Source organism: Amphimedon queenslandica, unplaced genomic scaffold (genome assembly GCF_000090795.2).
Source record: "Amphimedon queenslandica unplaced genomic scaffold, v1.1 AMPQUscaffold_13298, whole genome shotgun sequence".
NCBI classification, from domain to species: Eukaryota; Metazoa; Porifera; class Demospongiae; order Haplosclerida; family Niphatidae; genus Amphimedon; species Amphimedon queenslandica.
Window position 1 is genome coordinate 51560 of NW_003546466.1, and position 21769 is coordinate 73328.

The following is a 21769-nucleotide window of genomic DNA, read 5'->3' on the forward strand; positions in this document are numbered from 1 at the left end:
TTTGCATTTGCCCATTAAAATTTTTGATTTTCTATTAAAATTTGCTCACTGGTAGGTTATGGCCTGTGCTTTTAGTTACTTTGAGTTACGTCAGTGCCGACCGAAATTAGGCAAGTTAAAGAGACTTTTGAATGAACTACCATATAAGGGAGAGCTACAGGATAGGAGTGAAGATAAAGATGGGAAAACAAGAGTAAACAATACTATGAAAACTTCCCGTCAGATTAATACCCCACCCTCCCTTTATCTCTTCACCTTTCTCTCTCCCTCCCCTTTCTATCTTTTTGTCTCCAATCCTTTTCTCTCTTCTCTCTCTCTCTCTCCCATTACAGTACACTTATAATGATTTATTAGATAAGGTACAAGCAAGTGAAGAAGAACTCAAGGCTGGTCTCAAACAATTACAAGCTTGTCTTGTTGATGGTAATACAATCAGCTTCACTTTAAATTTAAGCATTCTAATTTGAATTTTAAAACTTTTTTCAATTTCAAATCGATACGCTTCAAATTCAATTTTAAATTTTTAAACTTCTTTATGCATACATTTAATTTCAAATCGATAGGCTATTGGAGAGTGTTTCACTTAGATTATCGTGATCAAGTATTCCAGAGTATACTAACATTGCTGGAGGAAGAGGACTGGTCATGGAAGTCCATACCTCTTCAGGAGACGTGTCAGAAATTAGAGGAACTTGAGCCTCCATTTGTACTAGAGCATGTTCTTGATTGTTATGGGGTAGCCTTCACTGGAGATGAGGGAGAGAAGAGATATGGGCTAGAGGAGGATAAAGTGTGTCAGTTTTGTGCTGAACTGTTTCTAAGACAATCAGGAAAAGTAATAAATAAATAAAATGATAATATAAGATTTTTATATACATGTACACATGGATGAACATGTATATGTGCATAAGTAGATGAGTAATGTATAGATACATAATAGTTATTGTAATTATGCTTGTATATACTGCATGCATTTAGTTTAATTATGAGGAGTTTATGGAGTCATGGCCTTCATCAGTTCCGTTAGGAATGACTACATCATTAGACCAACTGAAGGTATACAAGCAATCCTATATGCTACACTATAAGAATAATACTGGTAATGTGTTGTAGAGTTTGGCATTGACTGATTTGAATTCAGTTCCAGCTGTCATATGGTATTTCCCAGCAACTGACTTACCCGAAGACCCAGCTGCAAGGTAAGGTAATTATTAGTTATTATTTTATTGAATTATATTTTATAAAGGTTTTCAAAATTATTCAGTGTAAAAGAAAAGTGGGCGTATGATGAAATGCATCCTTACATTAGGTACTGGCATATTAGACTTATTTATAAATTATTTTTATTTTTATTTTTCAATAGTGATTTAGAGTCACCAGGTCAGTCCCTCAATGGTCTGTTATTGAAGTATTCAAGAGTGTCTGTGTCTCAAGGGAAGAAAACTTATAGTGCTAAACTAACTGCACTATAATTTGAACAATAATAGTCACACAATGATGGCATTAATAAAAACTTGTTAGACTATGCTGTCGTTATGCATTGAAGACACCCATTTTAATGCTCATGTGAGATTTGTACGCTCTTTAATATTAAGCCTAATACACAATATGAGCATTGCGACTAGAAACCAATGGCATGTGTGTCAATAGTGCAAGAGTTAAACTTTGGTCAATTCATGCATTGATTGACTTACTACATTTATATAGCACTTCTGGAAGTGCAACACATGATATTGTGTACTAAGCTTTAATTTATACTGTCCATAAAAGTACTGCGCCACTAGGGTAATACACCCACATGAAGAAAGCCTCTAATGATCCAAATCATCCATTATTAATGTCTATAAAGTTACACACAAACTAGGGGCTTGACAAACTAAACAAAATTAAGGACATACAACTGGCAAAATAGCAAAAATTAATTTATTTTGTTTAATAGGTCTAGTTATTCTTCTTCATTCTTGCTTCTTCATTCTTTTCTTTTGCATAACCCACGCCTGCACCTATTGCTGCACCAATAGCTACTCCACTAAACAAACTGCCGAACGCTACACCAATTGCAGCACCAAGTGCAGTCCCAACTACCGGTATAGCACCTGTACCAATCAAAGCACCAACTGTTGCACCAGCTACAGCTCCTCCTGCACCTCCTACGCTACCTCCAATCAAAGTGTCTTTCACCACATGCTTTCTCACGTAAGTGATAAATATTGCTGCCTCTGGCTTGCATTGCTTTTCACATGTCTCCCATAACTTATCGATCCACATGCCTGTGGGTAGCTCATCTTCTTCAGCACTTGTAATGCAATATGGAATATTATCAGCTATTTCTTTTTTAATAGGTTGACCTTCAGATTTTAGGTTTTTTGTGATTTCCTCTTTGATTTCTTGTGCACGATCCATCATTTTTTCCGCAATCTCATTCTTTGGCAAATTTTTGGGCTTGCATTTTATTGCATATTCATCTCCATGAGTGAATACAATAATGGCATGCTTTGCTAGTTCATTTCCAAGTATTCTTGTCAACTCCTCCAGCTCTGCAGTAATTGAATGATCAACTCTTTGATATAACTTGTGACATATAAGGACAGCATCAATCTTTTTCACGTTTGCAACTATAGCATCAGCAATCTCTCTGTCACTATTAGTGGTGTCACCAAAACCTTGAGTATCAAACAGCACTACAGGAATAGTATGGTGAATTTCGGCTGGATCTAACTCGTGATCAAACTTCATTACAAGCGATTCATGCTGAGTTGGCTTAGTGTCATCACCAACTATTGCCAAATTATTATTACCAGCAAGTTTATTGATTAAAGAAGACTTTCCACTTCCATTGTATCCAACAACAAGAATCCTTGCACCAATTTTAAAATTGGATGATGCCATCATAACAATCGTGTTATTTGTAGAATGAGTAATCTACAACTGTCTTTATCTTATATGTAGCCTGATCATCTATGAAATGATTGTGACTAGATCTATATATAGTCACAATTAGTCTCGCCACCCAATTCAGGCCACCTGTTTTGTACGTATGGTAATATTTATGGTCACTATCCCAGCATCAAAAAATTTGTGGGGGAGTTCACATGCCCAGAAGAATTAAAATGACCATATAAGGACAAAATAAAATAAACTACATGACATCAACCTCATATTACTTGCATGGCACAGAGTTTATTATTTAGGGTGGTCACTAATGGATTTTAAATTATTGGCAGGTAACCAATAGCAACATGAACCAGCCTATGCCTCCCGTTTCCAATCCCTTTCAGTTGCTCTATCTATGTGAACACTCATTTAACCTGACCCTTTCATTGAGGAAGGGGCTGGCTACACGTGACTAATATAGATACTCCTCACCAGCATGGTATATTATATACATATTTAAATGACATTGCTGCTTTCATCATATCAGCAATTTTCCTGTGGTCATATTACAAAACCTACAGTATCACAATATATGATGGACTATCTCCATTTCCGGTGGGTTTCAATTTAACAATGCCTAAGAAGAAACAGCAGGATTAGATTACGTGATCATTTAAAATTTTTTTCAAGGGAGAGGAAGGAAGAAAAGATTGAAAAGAAACTCTATAGTCTGGAGACTCAGACTAGAAATTACAAATTTGAGTCATCATTTTTATACTAACTGGTTCTTCATGCTGATATTATCCTATCGTTGTTTTTATTTCATTTACAATAGTGATTTGGAGTCACCAGATCAGTCCCTCAATGGTCTATTGTTAAAGTATTCAAGAGTGTCTGTGTCTCAAGGGAAAAAACTTATAGTGCTAAACTAACTGCACTGTAAGTTCTATGTGATAATAAAGATAATAGTGATAATCAATATTGATTATTAGAAAAACAGTTATACAAAATTACAACTAGACTACTATTATAATTTTAGATCACACAGTCACATCCAAAATCTTATGAGTTTTGTTTGCCTTGCCCACACTTTGACTAGTTCTTTAAGTGTTTGTCACTTTTGCTTTTATTGCAGTACCTACTGTACCACCAATTCCACCAATTCCAGCCCCAGAAACTGTACCGACTGCAGCACCACCAATTAAACCACCAACTGCACCAATTGTAGCACCAGCTGCAGTACCAACTCCTGGTACTAGTATGACAGCAGTACCGATCAATGCACCAAATGCTGCTCCCCCTGCTAAACCTCCTACCATACTAATGACACCACCTCCTACACCACCTCCAATTACTAAGCCTTTCTTTTTCATGTCAGATCTGTGCCTGTTGAACCAGCCAATAAATTTTGCAGCCTCCGGTGTACATTTACTTTCACACTTTTGTCACAAATCGTTGATCCAATTGCCAGTAGGCAGGTCATCTTGATCAGCACTTGTAATGCAGTATGGAATGTTGTCACCTATTTCTTGTGAGATACCCAGAGAAGTTAGGATTTTCACAATGTTTTGTTTCATTCCTTCTGCTTGAGCTCTCATTTGTCTTGTAATGTCATCATTAGTTAGATCTGCAACTGGTTTAGGTCTGCAACGAATTATATATTCATCTCCACAAGTGAATACAAAGATAGCTTTCTTCATTAGTTTACTTCCAAGAATTCTCACCAATTCCTTCAGTTCTTCAGCAACTTTGCCATCGACTCTTTGATATAACTTGTGGCATATAAGAACAACATCAGCTGTTTTCACAATGCCTACTATAGATTCAGCAATTTGTCTGTCGTCAGAAGTTGTGCCACCAAAACCTTGAGTATCAAACAACATTATCAGCTGATTGATAGGCCCACCATCTTCTGCATTTTCATTTGCCTGTATCTGAAGGTGATGATCAAGGCCAATTGCAGCTGCTTCATGCTGAGTTGGTAATAAGCTATCACCAACTTTTGTCAAATCGTCATTATTAGCAAGTTTATTGATCAAAGAAGATTTCCCACTTCCATTGTAACCAACAACAAGAATCCTTGCACCAACTTTGAAATCACATGATGCCATTATGGTTTGTTGCCACAAACTTATACACTCAGTAAAAGCAAGCTGGGAGCAACACTATAAGCCAAGTCATGATGGCGTGATTGACTTATAGACTACTACATATTGTCATAGTAATAGTATAGATAAAATTTTGATAATAGTTTTGATACAAAAAGTGTTACATTCAATGTAACTATGGGAGCTTGCATTAATGCATGCCATTAGTTTGTACAGCAGTAGAGCCTTGCTGGCCAGACCATTCCCCAGCCTACACTCAATTGGGTGGACGGTGGGGAATGAAATTATTTTAGCTGTAGTTTCAAAATTCTATTATAGTATTTATTTAGTAATCACTAAGTCAGCGATTGTGCCTGTAGACTGCTGAGTATAAATAAGTTTTATAAATTTATCAGCCCCTCAATGGTCTATTGTTAAAGTATTCAAGAGTGTCTGTGTCTCAAGGGAAGAAAACTTACAGTGCTAAACTAACTGCACTGTAAATTAATTTTTCTATTTTACAATGTGATTATTTCAGTGACTCACAACTTTTCTTGTGTATGCCGCTTACATGCTTGTTGAAAAAAACTTGCTTTCATTTTCAGTTGACAGATCTTTATGTATATTTTAAAAAGAAATAGTTATAAGTTATAACAAAAAAATCAGCAGAATTTTCAGTCATTGATGTTATTTAGAAGTCCTGCTGAAGCGAACCCTAATCCTAATCCAGCACCTGTGGCTGCACCAGCCAAAGAACCAATTCCTGGCCTGATTAAAGTACCTATTATGCCTCCAATAGTAAATGATCCAACAACAGATGCATTCAATATTACAGCTTTTGCTAATTGCTTAGTAGCCCTTCTTAATATCAAGCTAACAAAACCTTTAGCTTCAGGAGTGCAACGCTTCTCACAAAGATCCCACAACTCTCTAGTCCAGTCATCAGATGTAGGTAGTGCATCTTCACGTCCTGATGTGATGCACCAGGGAATATCTTCAACTATTTCTTGCTTGATCAGGCCAGTAGACAGTAAAACTTTTTTCCAGGCCTCCATGACTTTAGATGCACGATCCTCCATTTCTGATTTAACTTCGTCATTATTTTCACTCTTGACGTAAAGAGGATAGTGATCTCCTTTAGTAAAGACAAGAATGGTGTGCTTCATCAAATCATTCCCAAATATTTTTGCCAACTCCCCAAGTATTTCTTGAACTGTTCCATCAACTTTTTCATACAATCTATGACATATCAATATGACATTTGCTTTCTTCATTTTTACAGCCACAGCTTCAGCAATCCTCCTATTTCCAATGGTCATATCATAAAAGCCTTGAGTATCACAAAAAGTGATTGGTATATCACCATTAGGTGTGGAACAAACACACTCCAATTCCATAAGAGGTTTTTCATGTTTTGTTGGAGTGACATCATCACCAACCTTAGCTAAATCATTCTGACCAGATAGCTTATTAATCAGTGAAGATTTGCCAGTGTCATTGTGCCCAATGACAAGAATCCTTAGAGGAGTTGGGGGTGAACCAGTTGGTGATGCCATTTCTTGCAATGATCCACCAAAGCCTGGAACCAGGGGGTGGAATGAACAATAGCATTCATATATCTATGCTCATGTGAGCATTAGAGCTATGATTACCAATTTGGCATTATAGACTAATTAAGCATGATAAAGCTCACTGATCAGTTATTATTTAATAGTTACTATTTTATTATTATTATTGTTACCACATAGTCTGGGAACAAAACAACTCACTAAAAGTTGTACCTAATCACCACATGACTAGCAAAAAACTACCTTAAAGTGACTTTTAATTGTTGGCTTTACTATTGGAATAAAAATTCCAAATTGCGTAATCATTTTAATAATTTACTAATTGCAATAATTTATTATTCACAAAATCTATTGAGAGTTAAAATTGCAATATTTTGTACTCATAATTAAAATGTGCCTGTAATTAAAAGTTAGTCTAACACTTTTAATTAATAAGCAAAACAAAAAATCTACACAAACAAAAACTTAAAAAGAGATTATAGAATAGAATTGACATTCTGTTCATTCATCAAAAAACAAAATAAGTAAGATTTGTAGCAATGATATTCAATAATGACCGTCTCCACTCAACCTTTTCAGTATTATGTTTTTGATGAATAAACAGTAATCTTTTTGGCTCCAAAAAATGATTAAGTTAGGATCTTTGATACTCCTTGTCCTACAAAAATCCCTACACCAGCACCTGCTGCTATACCAGCTGCTGTGCCCGGCCTTCCTCGGTTAACAAAAGGACCTCCCCCTGCTGAATCAACGAAAGTACCTATCACACCACCTATAGTTGTTGTACCAGCAACTATTGTAGCTTGAGCGATTTCAACAGCATGCCTTCTTATCCAACCAACAAAACCTTTAGCTTCAGGAGTACAACGCTCTTCACAAAGATCCCATAATTCTTTAGTCCAGTCATCAGATGTAGGTAGTTTGTCTTCATGTCCTGATGTGATGCACCAGGGAATATCTTTAACTATGTCTTCCTTGATCCCAGTAGACAGTAAAGCTTCCTTCCAGGTCTTCATGAGTTCACTTGCATGTGCAACCATTTTAGATTTAATTTCATCATTTTTACCATTGACGTAAGAAGGATAACAATCTGCTTTAGTGAAGACAAGAATGGTGTGCTTCATCAAATTATTTCCTAAAATCCTTGCCAACTCCCCAAGTATTTCTTTAACGGTTCCATCAACTCTCTCCTCAAACAATTTGTGACATATTAATATGACATTAGCTTCTTTCATCTTATCAGCTACACTGTCTGCAATCGTCCTATTTCCAGTGGTCATATCATAAAAGCCTTGGGTATCACAAAAAGTGATAGGTAAATTGCCTTTAGGTGTGGAACAAGTACATGTCAACTCCATGAGTGGCTCTTTGTGCCTGGTTGGTTTTATGCCATCACCAACTTCAGCTAAATTCTGACCAGAAAATTTATTGATGAGTGAAGACTTGCCAGTGTCATTTTTACCGATGAAAAGAATCCTCAAATGAACCTCAGGCGGATTCACAACTGGTGAAGCCATCAACTTATTCGCAGTACAGCAACTGACAGCACTCTCGAGTACTCAGCAACACCGTCACGTAAGAAAAATTCTGTGGTTTAAGGGGTGGAAACTAGATTTTGAGCTATGATAATAGGACACTATTTATTTATCGCAAACTAAATTTTCTAATCAAAAATGCCAAATAAACTCAATTGACATAATATTTGTGGTTTAACTGGTTTGCATAAGTTTGGGGCAAAACTAACTTTTTGTGTGTAACAGACAAAACTAGAAAGCTACTAAACCTAAGGCTCACGTGATCATTTATTTATTCAGTACAATAACTAAGTCTTTTTTAATGGTTAATAATTATAATGCACCGAAAGGGAGAGAGATTTTATAGGGAGAAAAAATTTACAAATCTGAGTCGTCATCATCATAGAGTTCACTGATCAGTCTGTACACATAAGAGGGGGCATTACCACCACTAGAGGGTCAGAGAATATTAAAAAATATAGGAACCCTGAGGTAAACTCACATATTAGAAATAAATAAATTAATTAGATCGGGAGGGACGTAGTCGAATACAGGATTCTGTACATGAACCTTGGATACTAGGTCGGCCTCAGTAAATCCCAGTATATCATGAGGTGACACTATCTTGTTAAATGTATCCTGCAAAAAAGCAAAGGGTCTGGTAATATCAAATGAGTACAAGGGGTCCGGAAGTATTAAATAAGTGCAAGGGGTTTGGTAATATTGTATGAGGGCAGGACCCATTATTACTTGGTCGTATGAGCAGAGAAATTTTGGAGAGAGTTTGAACATGGCAGCACAAACAATAACCTAAAATTATAAAAAATTAAAAAAATATATTAACTCTCTCTTCTCTCTCTCATACTGGAACTGAGTGATGCTTTGCTGCTAATGTTAAAGCATGTGCTCCATTTAAAGCTTTTAATCTACAGCCAAAAACATAAAAAATAAAATTAAAAAAAAATACAAAATTTAACTATTAATATAATAACTAGTTCTCTCACCCTCCATCAGCCATTACTGTATGAGTTCCGATTATCACCTGTGGTGGGTGTGGTCAAAATGTAAGAAACCACGCCCACAAAACATACCTTATTAACTCTTGACATCAGAGCAAAAACTGCCGAGTCGGTAATTACGGTCGTTTCGATTTTTGCTTCAGCTAAATTACGAGCTAGTTTTTGACCCTGTGGTATAGTAGGCGTGGTCAATGGGTGTGCTTAAACATTACTTGATAAGAGGGTGATGATTCCGCTACAATCACTTGAAATTTTCTCTTTCTAGCAGCACCTAAAATAAAAATCAGAATCAGCTCAAAAATTTTAAAATACATACTAAGATACATGGAGCATATCTGTATCAAAAAATGTTACAAAATAAAGGAGTATTTGTTGGGCCTTGGGTATTTTTCAAAATTTTGGCATTTTCTTAAAATGGCCGTAACTCGAAAAATATTTGTCGGAATCAGCTCAAACTTTCTACATAGTGTAAGGACATCAATATGCATCAGAAAATGCAATAAAAATTTGGGGTGATTTCGGAGCCATTTTTTGGAAAAAACCATGGGCTATAGCCTTGGGTACTTTTCAGAATTTTGACGTTTTCTTAAAATGGCCATAACTCGAAAAATATCTGTCGGAATCAGCTCAAACTTGCTACACAGCATAAGGACATCAATATGCATCAAAAAATGCAATAAAAATTTGGGGTAATTTCGGAGCCATTTTTTGGAAAAAAACATTCTTCAGAAATCAGCCAATTTTTTTAAAATGGCCATAACTCAAAAAACTTCATTAGTAATTAGCCAAAAAACTTTCTACATGTACATCTAGCTGAATATAATACAATATTACCTTTAAGAAATGCTTCTACTGTTTTAGAATGCCCTGACGTCATAATGACCTCATTGGAATGAATGTGATCCAATGCTTGTGCTGCAATATTGGATGCACTGAAAGAGGGAGGGGCTTAAAACAATGAATAATTAATTAATTACCTTTCTTCCATTTCTCCTAATAATTCGTGTATGGCTTCAATGACAGCACCCTAATTAATTATTCATTATTATTAATGACTCCACCCACTATTACTTTTAAATTAGGAACAGGCTTTGATAGATCATCGTAATCTTCACCTCCTTTTAGCATAGTCTGTATTTCTAATTAAAGAGCACCAGATAACCACACCTACTTACATGTAACGAATCCTTGAGGTCCATGCTCTCAGAATCAGATCCTCTCAGACACCTACGAGTTGCTATGGTAACGAGACGTAATTAAAATACGAGTACCTTACAAGTTCTTCGCGAATAATTTTAAGAACTAAAAATTAATTTAAAAAAATAATAACATATATTAATAATTATTATCATACCTCTTCTGACCATATTACACACAACATTTTCTTTAAAAATTAATTAAAAATTATACAATTAAAATATTAATTCCTCTTACCCCCGGCTTGAGCTGTAATGATTCTCTTCCCATCCTCCCTCACCCTCTCCATTAGCTCCCTATAAACAATAAACCACGCCCACAAGTACAATACATCTACCTAGGATTGGCCCATTTTGATTTTGATATTATATCTCTTAGTAGTAGGACCGTTTTCTGAGCTAAATCGTAAGTACTCGTGAATCTAAAAATAATAGTTAATAGTACAGGAGGTATTAGTGGAGCCATTACTTCTTTTGAATTAAATATGTGAGAAAGATTTGGACTTTTTGTTCCACTTCTTCGGACGCCATTTTGTATTGTTTAATTAGAAAATGTAAAACTTTCACCTCAGTTTTGAAAACTAATACGGTACTTTATTCAACGCCCACTCATAGAAATTAATCATTGTGAAAAGTGCATAAAATTAAAAAAATAATAATAATATTATTAAGTAATATATTGCTCCAGGTAAAAAATAAATAATATAAAACCTTCCTCCACTCTTTCTCTATCTCTACACTCATCGTATCACACTCCACAGTTCAGTAATGAAGTCAGGAGGAAATTGGAAATGACCCAGTGAACTTGAAGATGCGACAGTTTCAATAAACTCATCAACACTGCTCTTATCCCGAGCTAAATCAACAATAACATGAGCTACAGAAATAAAAAAAGAGATAAAATACTTCTACAAAGACTATAAAAACTAAAAAATAAAATTCTAAATTGACCGGTATTCAAAACTAGTCAAACAGGCTTACCTAACTGGTTGTCTCTGATTCCCATGAAACTCTCCAGTAGATCGTCCACTCTCTCTACAGTTTGCTTAGTCCATGAAGTCATCTATTAATAAAACCATGCAATCATGTGACAATCTTGGGATGATCATGTGACAATCTTGGGATGATCATGTGACAATCACGTGATGATCATGTGACAATCATGTGACAATCATGTGACAATCATGTGATACTTACTGCTTCTTCTATCAATGCTTGTCCGTCCGACTTTAGTCTGAGGGTTGGAGGTCTCTCAGTGTTAGAGGAGGAGGAGAGAGAGGCAGTGTCAGAGACAGAGGAAGAAGGATCGTCTAATAGTTTTGAAACCGGCTTTGGGTTAGACTGACCTAGTCCTCTTGGAGCAACAGCTGAAAAAAGAGAAATGACAAAATTTACATGCACATTAAAAACATTGAAAAAAGAGAAGAAACAAAAATAATACTAAAATGCATAATAAAATGTATGTATATTATATTTGTTGCATACCAAATGCTTTTCTTGGTTCCACTAGTGTCATATCAAAACTATAGTATCTCGGAAGTTCTTTTAACAATCTTGCAACCTCGTAGTGTCTGACTCCAATGAGACTCCGCCCATCAATGGATACAATCATGTCACCAACAGCAACATCAGGAGACCGAGAGGCCACACTCCCTTCTCTTATTCTTTTAATAAAAGCATTACCAGCTCCATTATCAGTGATGGTGAGACCGAGTGAGGTTTCTTGTTTCGTTAAAGTGATGTTTTTAGTTTCTCCCTTTATGTGAGTGAATATGAAGTCATCCAAACCAATCTGACCTCCTAGCAGCCTTGACATGTCTATCTTTGGAGTATTCAATGTACAGAATATAATCTAGAGGGAAATGAAATATTTTTCGCAATTAAGTTGTTCCTAAACAACCTGTTGACACTAGAATCAAACTACAAGTTTGGAAATTATGGTTGGAATTTTTGCTAAATAGAATAGATTACTAGTGTTAATCTGCAGTCGTATATGCATGCCATAATTAAAGCTAGAAGACTGTGTTTTATAAAAAGTAATATAGGCCTGGGTTAGCTCACACTTCACAAGCAATCAAAAAAACACTTTTAAAAATAAAGTTTATTTGAATTTCAAACTTACATCCGAAGGCTCCAGCTCAAAAGTGGATGCAATTTTAGCGTAAAGCTCCTTAACATTTGAAAAGTCTTTGATATCCTGAGTGGAGCTCCCATGGGCCAACTGAGCATGAAAGACCAGTTCTCGTCTTGGAGGAATGGGACGATGAGAAGAGGAGGAGGGAGGGAGGGAAGAGGTAGGAGGAGGAGGGAGAGGAGTGTGGTGGGGTCTGTCACTATCTTGCAATGGCCTTCTCTTGAACATGACTATTGGAAAAAAGCAAGAAAAACATAGGCTAAGTGTAGAGAAAACAGCTTTAAAAGTGTTTTTAATGCTTGCTTTATGAAGCATTTTTGTTGTTTTTAGACTTGCAAAAGCTCTTACCTTTTTCAAATGCTGCAAAACAGCGAGTAGGAGGTCTTTAATGTACAGAGGATGGTTGCATTTGAGAGAAGTATAGTCGAGCTCTCTCCTCCACCAAATGTTATTGTTGGGGGAGGGTCTGAAAGAAATATTTTCCGCTTTTTATTAGATCAGAGCTCAATATATACGGTATTATGAGAAGTGGAATTTACGGATTTTGTAACATTGCCTTTGGTTTATAGTTTCCGGATATAGAGGACCTAGTTTACTGAGAAGAGCCAAACGTCCACGGAATATGATCCAGCTCCTAAGGGACAGGAGGGCGGGGCTTGAAGAGGAATGGACACTCCCCAAGGTCTACGCTACCCACAAATGGACTCAACTATCACTGAGCAGGAACAGAGAATTTGAAAGATCACATGACAACGGAATTACATCAATGCAACTAGACCACACCTCCCAAAGATAGTAATTACAAATTAATTTATTTATTTATGTACATGTATACATGCATTTATTATAACAATTAAAAATTATTATTATTATCGTCTTTCTGACTCCGCCCTTTTCTCTCAGTTTATTGTCAGGTACAACCGATGGCTCCATTTTCATTCAAGACACTCGTTATCAAGTGGGCGTGGCTCGTCAAACCTGTCCTACAGTTGCATTCAATCGTGGAAGGTACTAAAAATTAATTATCAAATAATTAATTAAGTGACATGCCTTCTTTTTATAGCACCACACCCTCATCTCACACTCACAGTATATCAGAGCTGAAGTGGTACCCTCATGATACTGGGATCTTTACCAGTTCCTCGATGGATAAAACCTTAAGAATATGGGATACTAATGAGATGTGTGTGGGTGGACTCATGCACACGAGAATGGGAAAATAGAAACATGGGAATGGGAATTCGAGAATGAGTATTGTGTGGGCATTCTTTGCTACATATGATACTAATTTTATTTCCTTTTTAGGTAGTGGAGAATTTTAAAATGAGTACTCCAATTTATACTCATGATTTAGCAAAAGCAATAAAGCACACTTTGACAGCTGGTGAGGATAAGCAATATTTAAAAATTAAATAACAAATCATTAATTAGTATCTTATTGTTTTCTCTAGTTGGTACCAAAGATGGCATCGTTACCATATGTGATATGAACTCTGGCTCCAGTAGTCATATATTGAAGAGACACAAGAAACCAGTAATGACAGTACAATGGTCGCCTTCTGATGAATACACCCTAGCTACAGGAAGGTAAGTAGAGTTATCTTTGTTATGCACTAGTGATTGTTCATTTTTGTGTCTTTATTATTCTCCTTTTAGTCAGGATAATCAGATTTTATTTTGGGATATTCGTAAGACAAGATGTCCTTTGGTATCGCTTGATCAACACAATGGCAGCCAAGGAAAAAGTAATGGATTTTCAAACAATATACTAGTACAATCATTTTTTTCTTAATTTTTTAATCCTTCTCTCTTCATTCCCCTCCCTCTCTTTCTCTCTCCCTTTCTCTCATAGACTCTACAGCACACAATGGTTATGTATTAGGTCTCCAGTTCACAACTGATGGTCTATTCCTTATCAGCTCCGGATCAGACCAACGTCTTAGACTATGGGATGTATCCTCAACTTCTAACATGCTAGTGAGTAATGGGTGTGGTCAATATGTACCTAACCACGCCTCTTTTAGATTAACTATGGCCGGATCCCTCACTCGTTTAAAAATCAGACTCACCACTTCTCTCTTACTCCTCCCTCTCTCTCCTTCACTCCTCATCTTTTAGTTCCCTCTCATTCTGATGTGAGTATATATGAACTGTTTACTGGTAGAAATGTTAGTAAACTGAAAGGTCATTATAGCAGCGTTACAAGTATTGATGTTAATTCTAATGATATTGAAGTGTATACTGGTAGTACTGATAATACAGTACTGATATGGACTGCTGTTAATAGTATTGAGGTAAGTATTCATTTAGTGCGTGGGTGTTAGCCCAAGGTGCTAACGAGATGTGTGGGTGTTAAAATATAGTTTTGTAGATTTTGCTATTATTTTATTTTTATTAATAATTATTTTCTTATTTTTTTCATAGCTTAATACAGAATCAAAATTATCAAGACAATCAGTGATTTATAATGACACTTGGAGTGATGAAGATTAAACAAACTATTAATTTTGCATTTAGCAACTCATTAGGGCTTGGCAAATTATGCTTGAATTTCTGCCTATTTTGCTTTTAGATGCAGCCTCAAATTTCATCCTATTATGCTTTGAAATAAATCTAATTATAAGCTCATTATATGCTCATAGTTCAAGCTTTACTCAAATATTGACTATCAAGTTACATGTACATGCATCTGTTAAAATTGTAATAATGCCAGAATTTGAAAATTTTTCCATTGATTTTGAGTCTCTGTAATATAGAATAGTCTGAGTCATTGGGGCTCGCCACACTTCCATAGATGGGTACTAGGCAGTGGGGTTGATGTAATATATTTGTACCACCTGCCATATTGAATTGAAATCATGCGGTCAGAGGTATAGGGCAGAAATTTTGACTCATTATGCCAGCATAATAACTTGTACTATTAGAGCATGGCTAGGCAAATTATGCTGCATAATTTGCCTAGACATAATTATTAGCAACTTGCAACGATTTTTATTAATTATTTTCTATCACGTGATCACTGTTCGTGATAATTAATTCAAGCAAGTTATAATAGCAACGGGTATAATTTTCACTGTTGACACAGCTTGGTTGGGCCTCTAGGTGGCTAGTTTGGTTGGCTCTGGGTGGCCACTGTGGCCAGTTTCTGACCAGATTGGTTCAGGGCTTTGGTGCTGCAGGCTCATGGCGCATAAAACTGATAAAAGTAAGTACTCTGCATGTTACTTTTCATCGAGCTTTTCATTAAAATTAATCGTACAGTAGGCGTTCTGTACTTAGGTCGACCGAATAAAAGAGCTTTTCACCGCACTGTATCAGTAGGTGATTCACTTTATGTGTGGGGTGGTGATCAGGCTGGTTTACCTCAAGTACATGATAGCGAAAAGAAGAGAATAATCACTAGTAATATACAACATTTTACTCCTTCAACTGGTCAATGGATCACTAGAAGTACTACTGGTACTCCTCCATTAGGAGTGAAAGCATGCTGCTGTGCTGCAATAAAAGATCGATTGTATTATTTCGGGGGATGGTGTGGCCATGACAGCTGCTATCACAACAGTATTACACAACTGGATACTGTTAGTCTTCAATGGAGAGAATTAGAACCAACTGATGCAACTAGACCAGTTATGAGGAGAGGTCATGGTGGAATGATATCATTTGAACATGATGGAGTACACCATTTACTAATTTTAGGAGGAATAGGATCTAAACCAGCTGTACGGCTACCTCATAATAAATATATTGAATTATATAGTGGAAGATGGCGTACTAATGAGCACTCAATATATAATATATCATCAAGTAACTGTTTGAATTTATGTTAATAGTTTTAACTTATTCATTTAGGAGAATGGAGTAATCCTTCAATCATTGGTCAGTGTATACCACCTGCTAATGCCTTCATCATTGAAAAGATCAACAACACTAGAGCTGTTCTGTTTGGTGGAGCAGAGACTGATGATGCTAAGAGTTCTATTACTAGCAATAATTATATATTAGAGATATCAATCAGCACTGTGGTATGTAACATTGTGTAATAAGAGTGTGTGTATCTACACATAATTAAACATGCAGTATGTATGCCCACACAGAGTCACACACACACATAATTTTATTATGTCATTTTAATGAGTATGGCTATTTTTATTTTATAATTATTACCATAATAATGATAAATTTCGGATGTAATTAAATTTGGCGAATTGGTGTTTTGATAGCCATTTACCAAAATAACAATCCACCAATTTGAGCCATTATTTGCATGCTCAATGGCACATGAACACAAATTCACCAAATTAAAATCCACCAATCACCAAAATTTAGCAATTCGCCTAATTTTACTCCCTAAACAATTTCCCATGCACTATATGGTATAGTTCTGGCAGTGTATAAAGAAACCTGAAGCAATAGACCAATGGCCTGTGGGTAGATGGGCTTATGCAGGTGCTATTATTATAACTGGATCAGACTGTCCTATGCTAGTGATAAGTGGTGGGGAGGATAAGAATGAAGAGACATTAGATGATTGTTGGATCTTTAACATCACTCAACATTCCTGGATAAAGGTATGTACAGTGAGATACATGTAAATTATTAATTTATTTCTATTAACAGTTAGATGTACCTCACTCTGTTAGTAAGAGATGGGGTCATTCTCTCTCAGTGTTCATTATGAGTCCTTATTGTGTTTGGATATTAACTGTTGGAGGATGTGTTGATAAGACAGTGACACGGCACGTCACTGATCCTAACATTGCTATGTTAACTGAATTAGGTCAGTGCAACCATTTAGCCATACCCATAAATGTACAGCCTATACTAGAAGAGTGAAAACGTTTAGGGATTCTGCCCCCTAGCAAACTATCATACCATGATATAGATTAGTTTTTTTAACTTTAAAGAATATTTAGATGATCCTTTACGTGCTAGCATGCCCATATAAAGTACACTTCATCACTAAGGGCTTTGTCCAATAATTAATTTTTAAACTCCATTAGTTCTCAACATTAAAGGAGAGTGGACAGTAGGTGATACATTAGATACCAATGGTATGAATAATGAAGAATACAAGAAGAAGTATCAGCAGCAACTACGGATAGGAAGAAGACCAAGGAAAGAAGATACAGCCAATATTGAGCAAACCATACAAGCTCTTGTAATGAGTCTTGAAGAGAAGGAGAAAAAACTGCAAGAAAAGGAGAAAGAAGCACAAGTTTTTCATCAACAAATGAAGCTGAAGGAAAGAGAAGAAGCAGAGAAAGATCAAGAAATAAGAAGATATTGTCATCAGTTACAAAAGAAGGATAGAGAGGAGGCAGAGAAAGAAAAGAGGCATCATCAGCAGCTTTTACGAGAGAAGGTGAGAAATGAGGGACTGATTTTACTAAAAACTCAAGAAATACAACAATACTGTAATCAGTTACAAGAGAAGGAGCAAGAAATAGTAAGTTATTGCAATCTAATACAAGAGAGGGAGAAAGAGAAGGCAGAGATGGAACAAAGATACTATTGGCAGCTACAAGAAAGTGAGAGAAAGAATTCTTTGAAAGGTGAAGAAATGCAAAGATACCATCATCAGTTACGGGAAAAAGAGCAAGAAATACAAAAATATATTTATCAATTGCAAGAAAAAGAAAGAAAGGAGGTACAGCAAGATCAAATAATACAAAGATGTTATCAGCAGTTACAAGAAAAGGCAGTAAAAGAGCAAGTAACACAAAAATATTGTGAAAAATTGAAAGAGGAGGCAGAGAAGGAAAAAAGACATTGTCAAGAACTACGAGAAATGGAGGCAGTAAAAGAAAAAGAAATACAAAAATATTGTCAAGAGTTACAAAGGAAAGAAAAAAAGGAGGCAGAGAAAGAGCATCAGTTACTGGAGGAACAAAGGTTAAAAGAGAAATATTTTCAACAGTTGCAGCAGAAAGAAAAGGAGCTTGCAGAAAAGGAGCAAATGATACAAATATATTGTCAACAGTTACAAGACAAGGAGAGAGAGGAAGCACAGAGAAAGGAATATTATAGCCATGAGATACAAGAGAAAAAGGAGCTAGAAAAGGAGATCCAAAGGCTTAATCAACTGTTGCAAAACAAAGACGAGGAACTAATTGAAAGAGATCAAAAATTGAAGGAGCACCTGCAGCAAATACAACAGTACAAGCATCTGAAAGATGTAAACATTCAAGAGGAAGAAACAAAAGCAGGTCAAGGCAAAGTTCAGAAAATCAAGTTGCTTCATTCTTCAGAAGGTATGCATACATGATGTATATATAGTATTTATATTACTATATTTAGAAGTTAAAGAACTTCAAGAAGATGTAAAAACTGCTCAAAAGGAAGGTAATAGCAAAGGAAATGAAATGCATGAATCAATTCAAGGTATACTAGTTTATGTCTGTATGTTAATACAGAATGGTTATAGGTTGTAACAATGATTTCAGCACAATACTTGATGAAAGAGTTGTTGAAAGTGTAACTGAAGGTATTACTTAAATATGATTATAAAATCATTATATTATATTTATATAGATGAACTTAAAGGTGTACATGTTGCTGCAAAAAATTCATTTCTTATTCATGGTGGATCTACCCAGTCAGTTAATTGGGAGGAATATGGTATAAGGATAACAGTACCACAAGGAGCAGTGCTACCCTCTGATACTGTTAAAATAACCATTGCTGCTCTTGTAGGAGGAGATTTTATATTTCCAGAAGACACTGAGCTTGTTAGTGCAGTATATGCTATAAATACCTCTAAGCCTTTCATTGAACCGATTAAACTGGAGATACAGCACTGTGTCTCCATAGAAACATCTTCTCACTGTAATTACCTTAGTTTTTCTACTTCAACTAATAATCAGCCACCCTACCAGTTTGATACAGTAGATGGTGGGGACTTTTTTATTGGCAACAGATATGGTGGTATCTGCACTGCTACATTCTCTAAGTATTGTATTAAAACATACTCAGGAAGACGTTATCAGCCATATTCAATCCCAGGCCCTTCATCATCACGTGCAAGATCACATACTCTTTCTTCATCTTTATCATCATCTTTTGATGGACCATGTTCAACATCTTTATCATCTTTTAATGATGAATTGCATTCTTCAAGTTCTTCACTAACTTTTGAATTGCCACATACACTTTCAACAAAAAATGAAATAACTACACTGGCAGGTATAAGCATGTATATTCACATATTAATGATTTTATCTTTAATTTATTGTAGATAAACCACCTATTAAGTGTTACCATAGTCAAGTGGTGTATCAAATTAAGAGGCAAGGAAGGGAATGGTTGATGAGATTTCTACTTTCTAAAGATCTTAATGCACTAATAGAGGTATTGATATCATCTTTCTGTCACTGCTACTTATTATTTTATTCATACATGCAGTATATTAGAAAAGCATTCAGAAATGTTGAAAAAAGTATTGAAGTATCTTTCCAGTTTAAGGATGAAGATGGATTCATTGAGTTATGCTTTGATGATGAAAAATGTCCCAAAGGATGGTCAGTTAGACCTCATCAGGATCCTACAAGAGTAAGCACTTATAATACTAATGTACTATATATTTCTTATGATTACAATAGGTTAGGCAGATTGTTATTGATGAATATGGCAGCATGTCTCCTCCTCGTTTTCCAGAATGCCTCATTACAATCTCAGCCACACCTGGTGAAGGTGCAGTTAAGGAATTAAGTTATCCTGTCACATTACAAGGAATTAAAAAATCTAATTTTGAAAAAATAAACATTGTATTAACAATGGGTTAGTGTTATTATTACATAAGTTAGTCTCTAAAGACCATATAGGTGACATCCAGCAGGCATCTGCAGGCACTATTGCTTCAAACTTAGGGCAAATTTTTTCAGGTAATATTTCCCTTGCTTGATTTAGTTCTGTTACCATAATTATAGATGATGAGGAGAGCAAATCAGTTGGAGAAGTTCTACGAGAAAACTTTGATACACTTTCTGACATCCTGGCAGCTCCAAATAATCTTTCAGCGATCATCATGAGCTTATATGCAAAAAAGCTAATTTCTGATACTACTGCAACTGAGTGTATGAATGATGGTAGACCAGTACATGATAGATGTGCTTCATTACTGTTTGCTCTTAAAGCTACCATTGATGGGAAACCTCAGGCAATGAATACTTTAATTGAAGTATTGAAAAATAATGAAGCGTTTAAAGAAATTGCTGATAAAATGGACTTGGAAGTATCATACCGCAATTATACAAACCCTTAGAGATTTAGTTGCAGCTTGATTAATAATACTGTTTGTATTTTTCAATAGTTTTTGTGATTTTAATTTTTTAATGTCTTTTTGAGTAAAAGGAAGTAAGTATTCAATCGGTGCATGGTGCAAACAAGATGCATGGGTATTAGCTGCAAAGTGCAGTGTTTTTACTGTTTTACTTATGTTATTCTGAATTTGCACCATGTAGCTAAGATGCATGATTATATTTATTTATTTATGCTTAGATTAATACAGTATCAAAGCTATCAAAACAATTGGTAGTTTATAATGACACTTGGAGTGATGAAGATTGCCTATCATTACTATCAGTTGTACAGTAATACTATTACTTTATCATGATTTTATGGGCAGACACTGAATTGAATTGAATCAAGAGCCCCTGATTTCAAATTTTTGAATGAACTTGAACGCCGGACTGAGCACGCCTACGCGGAAGCCTTCAGCCATTATTTTATCTCATATTGATGTTGCTTAGTGACTTCCAACTTCTTGGGACCAACTACTCACATGAATATTCTTGATATTAAGCGGCGGAGAGGCGCAGGCTATGGTGTAAGCGAGGAGAAGCTATCTCGTAAGTCACGGTCCAGTGATCGTCATTCTGTTATTATTTTAATACTGTAGATCAACTGAATGGAAGAGCCACACACTGCGCTGTATCAGTAGGTGATTCACTGTATGTGTGGGGTGGTGATCAGGATGATTTACCTAAAGTACATGATAGTGAAGAAAAGACAAGGATCACTAGTCATGTACAGCACTTTACCCCTTCAAATGGCCAATGGGTCACTAGAGATACTACTGGTAGTCCTCCATTAGGAATCATTGCATATTGCTGTACTGCAATAAATGATCTATTGTATTATTTTGGGGGATATTGTAGCCATGACATATGTTGTCATAACAATCTTACACAACTGGATACCGTTAGTTTTCAATGGACAGAATTAGAACCAACTGATGCAAATAGACCAGTTATGAGGAGAGGTGATGGTGGAATGATATCATTTGAGCATGATGGAGCACGCCATTTACTAATGATAGGAGGACTAGGATGTAAACCAGCTGTACAACTACCTCATTATAAATATATTAAGTTCGC

General features: G+C 35.7%; 5 protein-coding genes across 7 annotated transcripts; 3 read left to right on the forward strand and 2 right to left on the reverse strand.

Moving 5' to 3' along the window:
* The first annotated feature begins 52 nt into the window (after positions 1-52).
* Positions 53-1594, forward strand: LOC100640757 (sister chromatid cohesion protein DCC1-like). Its single transcript, XM_019998937.1, has 7 exons — positions 53-193; positions 333-423; positions 564-835; positions 979-1056; positions 1114-1199; positions 1247-1309; positions 1364-1594. Exons 1-7 carry the CDS (start codon positions 59-61, stop codon positions 1470-1472), a joined length of 834 nt encoding a protein of 277 aa, XP_019854496.1. The 5' UTR covers positions 53-58; the 3' UTR covers positions 1473-1594.
* Positions 1595-8343: 6749 nt separating this feature from the next.
* Positions 8344-10828, reverse strand: LOC100640884 (translation initiation factor eIF-2B subunit beta-like). Of its 2 annotated transcripts, XM_003388042.3 has the most exons (16): positions 10728-10828; positions 10597-10680; positions 10497-10555; positions 10417-10446; positions 10334-10364; positions 10238-10289; positions 10134-10193; positions 10040-10089; positions 9897-9994; positions 9275-9333; positions 9135-9230; positions 9048-9085; positions 8909-8969; positions 8794-8853; positions 8546-8682; positions 8344-8494 (listed from the first exon to the last, which is right to left on the reverse strand). In XM_003388042.3, the coding sequence occupies exons 1-16, from the start codon at positions 10787-10789 to the stop codon at positions 8422-8424; spliced, it is 1050 nt and encodes a 349-aa protein (XP_003388090.1). In that variant the 5' UTR covers positions 10790-10828; the 3' UTR covers positions 8344-8421. The 2 variants fall into 2 exon arrangements, with proteins under 2 accessions (XP_003388090.1, XP_019854521.1); XM_019998962.1 differs by lacking the exon at positions 10728-10828 and having other exon boundaries at positions 10339-10364.
* Positions 10829-10945: 117 nt separating this feature from the next.
* Positions 10946-12837, reverse strand: LOC100641007 (PDZ domain-containing protein GIPC3-like). Of its 2 annotated transcripts, none has more exons than XM_011406930.2 (6): positions 12741-12837; positions 12381-12622; positions 11744-12110; positions 11456-11625; positions 11240-11321; positions 10946-11135 (listed from the first exon to the last, which is right to left on the reverse strand). In XM_011406930.2, exons 2-6 carry the CDS (start codon positions 12618-12620, stop codon positions 10999-11001), a joined length of 996 nt encoding a protein of 331 aa, XP_011405232.2. In that variant the 5' UTR covers positions 12621-12622; positions 12741-12837; the 3' UTR covers positions 10946-10998. The 2 variants fall into 2 exon arrangements, with proteins under 2 accessions (XP_011405232.2, XP_019854501.1); XM_019998942.1 differs by having other exon boundaries at positions 12381-12625; positions 12741-12836.
* An 82-nt stretch (positions 12838-12919) lies between these two features.
* On the forward strand, positions 12920-15023 carry LOC100641134 (DNA excision repair protein ERCC-8-like). The gene is made up of 9 exons (XM_019998941.1): positions 12920-13187; positions 13296-13400; positions 13456-13579; positions 13698-13776; positions 13844-13979; positions 14049-14137; positions 14245-14369; positions 14417-14686; positions 14817-15023. Exons 1-9 carry the CDS (start codon positions 13015-13017, stop codon positions 14883-14885), a joined length of 1170 nt encoding a protein of 389 aa, XP_019854500.1. The 5' UTR covers positions 12920-13014; the 3' UTR covers positions 14886-15023.
* A 471-nt stretch (positions 15024-15494) lies between these two features.
* LOC105313470 (uncharacterized) lies at positions 15495-20754 on the forward strand. The gene is made up of 14 exons (XM_019998939.1): positions 15495-15597; positions 15657-16199; positions 16245-16417; positions 16775-16963; positions 17013-17172; positions 17396-18646; positions 18693-18776; positions 18820-18879; positions 18927-19577; positions 19630-19742; positions 19797-19943; positions 19994-20171; positions 20216-20275; positions 20321-20754. The coding sequence occupies exons 1-14, from the start codon at positions 15576-15578 to the stop codon at positions 20653-20655; spliced, it is 3966 nt and encodes a 1321-aa protein (XP_019854498.1). The 5' UTR covers positions 15495-15575; the 3' UTR covers positions 20656-20754.
* Positions 20755-21769: the final 1015 nt, after the last annotated feature.

Bases quoted from the DNA above. Each gene is read 5' to 3' on its own strand.
- LOC100640757 (XM_019998937.1), top strand. From the start codon at position 59: ATGGCCTGTGCTTTTAGTTACTTTGAGTTACGTCAGTGCCGACCGAAA. The intron at 194-332 runs GTAAACAATACT...CTCCCATTACAG, and splicing joins ATAAAGATGGGAAAACAAGA to TACACTTATAATGATTTATT. The intron at 424-563 runs GTAATACAATCA...TCAAATCGATAG, and splicing joins ACAAGCTTGTCTTGTTGATG to GCTATTGGAGAGTGTTTCAC.
- LOC100640884 (XM_003388042.3), bottom strand. From the start codon at position 10,789: ATGGCGTCCGAAGAAGTGGAACAAAAAGTCCAAATCTTTCTCACATAT. The intron at 10,194-10,237 runs GTAAGTAGGTGT...TTAGAAATACAG, and splicing joins ACCTCAAGGATTCGTTACAT to ACTATGCTAAAAGGAGGTGA. The intron at 10,090-10,133 runs GTAATAGTGGGT...ATAATTAATTAG, and splicing joins AGCCTGTTCCTAATTTAAAA to GGTGCTGTCATTGAAGCCAT.
- LOC100641007 (XM_011406930.2), bottom strand. From the start codon at position 12,620: ATGTTCAAGAGAAGGCCATTGCAAGATAGTGACAGACCCCACCACACT. The intron at 11,626-11,743 runs GTATGCAACAAA...CTCTTTTTTCAG, and splicing joins GGAACCAAGAAAAGCATTTG to CTGTTGCTCCAAGAGGACTA. The intron at 11,136-11,239 runs GTAAGCCTGTTT...TTATTTCTGTAG, and splicing joins AATCAGAGACAACCAGTTAG to CTCATGTTATTGTTGATTTA.
- LOC100641134 (XM_019998941.1), top strand. From the start codon at position 13,015: ATGATCCAGCTCCTAAGGGACAGGAGGGCGGGGCTTGAAGAGGAATGG. The intron at 13,401-13,455 runs GTACTAAAAATT...TTCTTTTTATAG, and splicing joins GTTGCATTCAATCGTGGAAG to CACCACACCCTCATCTCACA. The intron at 14,687-14,816 runs GTAAGTATTCAT...TTTTTTTCATAG, and splicing joins CTGCTGTTAATAGTATTGAG to CTTAATACAGAATCAAAATT.
- LOC105313470 (XM_019998939.1), top strand. From the start codon at position 15,576: ATGGCGCATAAAACTGATAAAA. The intron at 16,418-16,774 runs GTATGTAACATT...TATATGGTATAG, and splicing joins AGATATCAATCAGCACTGTG to TTCTGGCAGTGTATAAAGAA. The intron at 19,578-19,629 runs GTATAAGCATGT...AATTTATTGTAG, and splicing joins TGAAATAACTACACTGGCAG to ATAAACCACCTATTAAGTGT.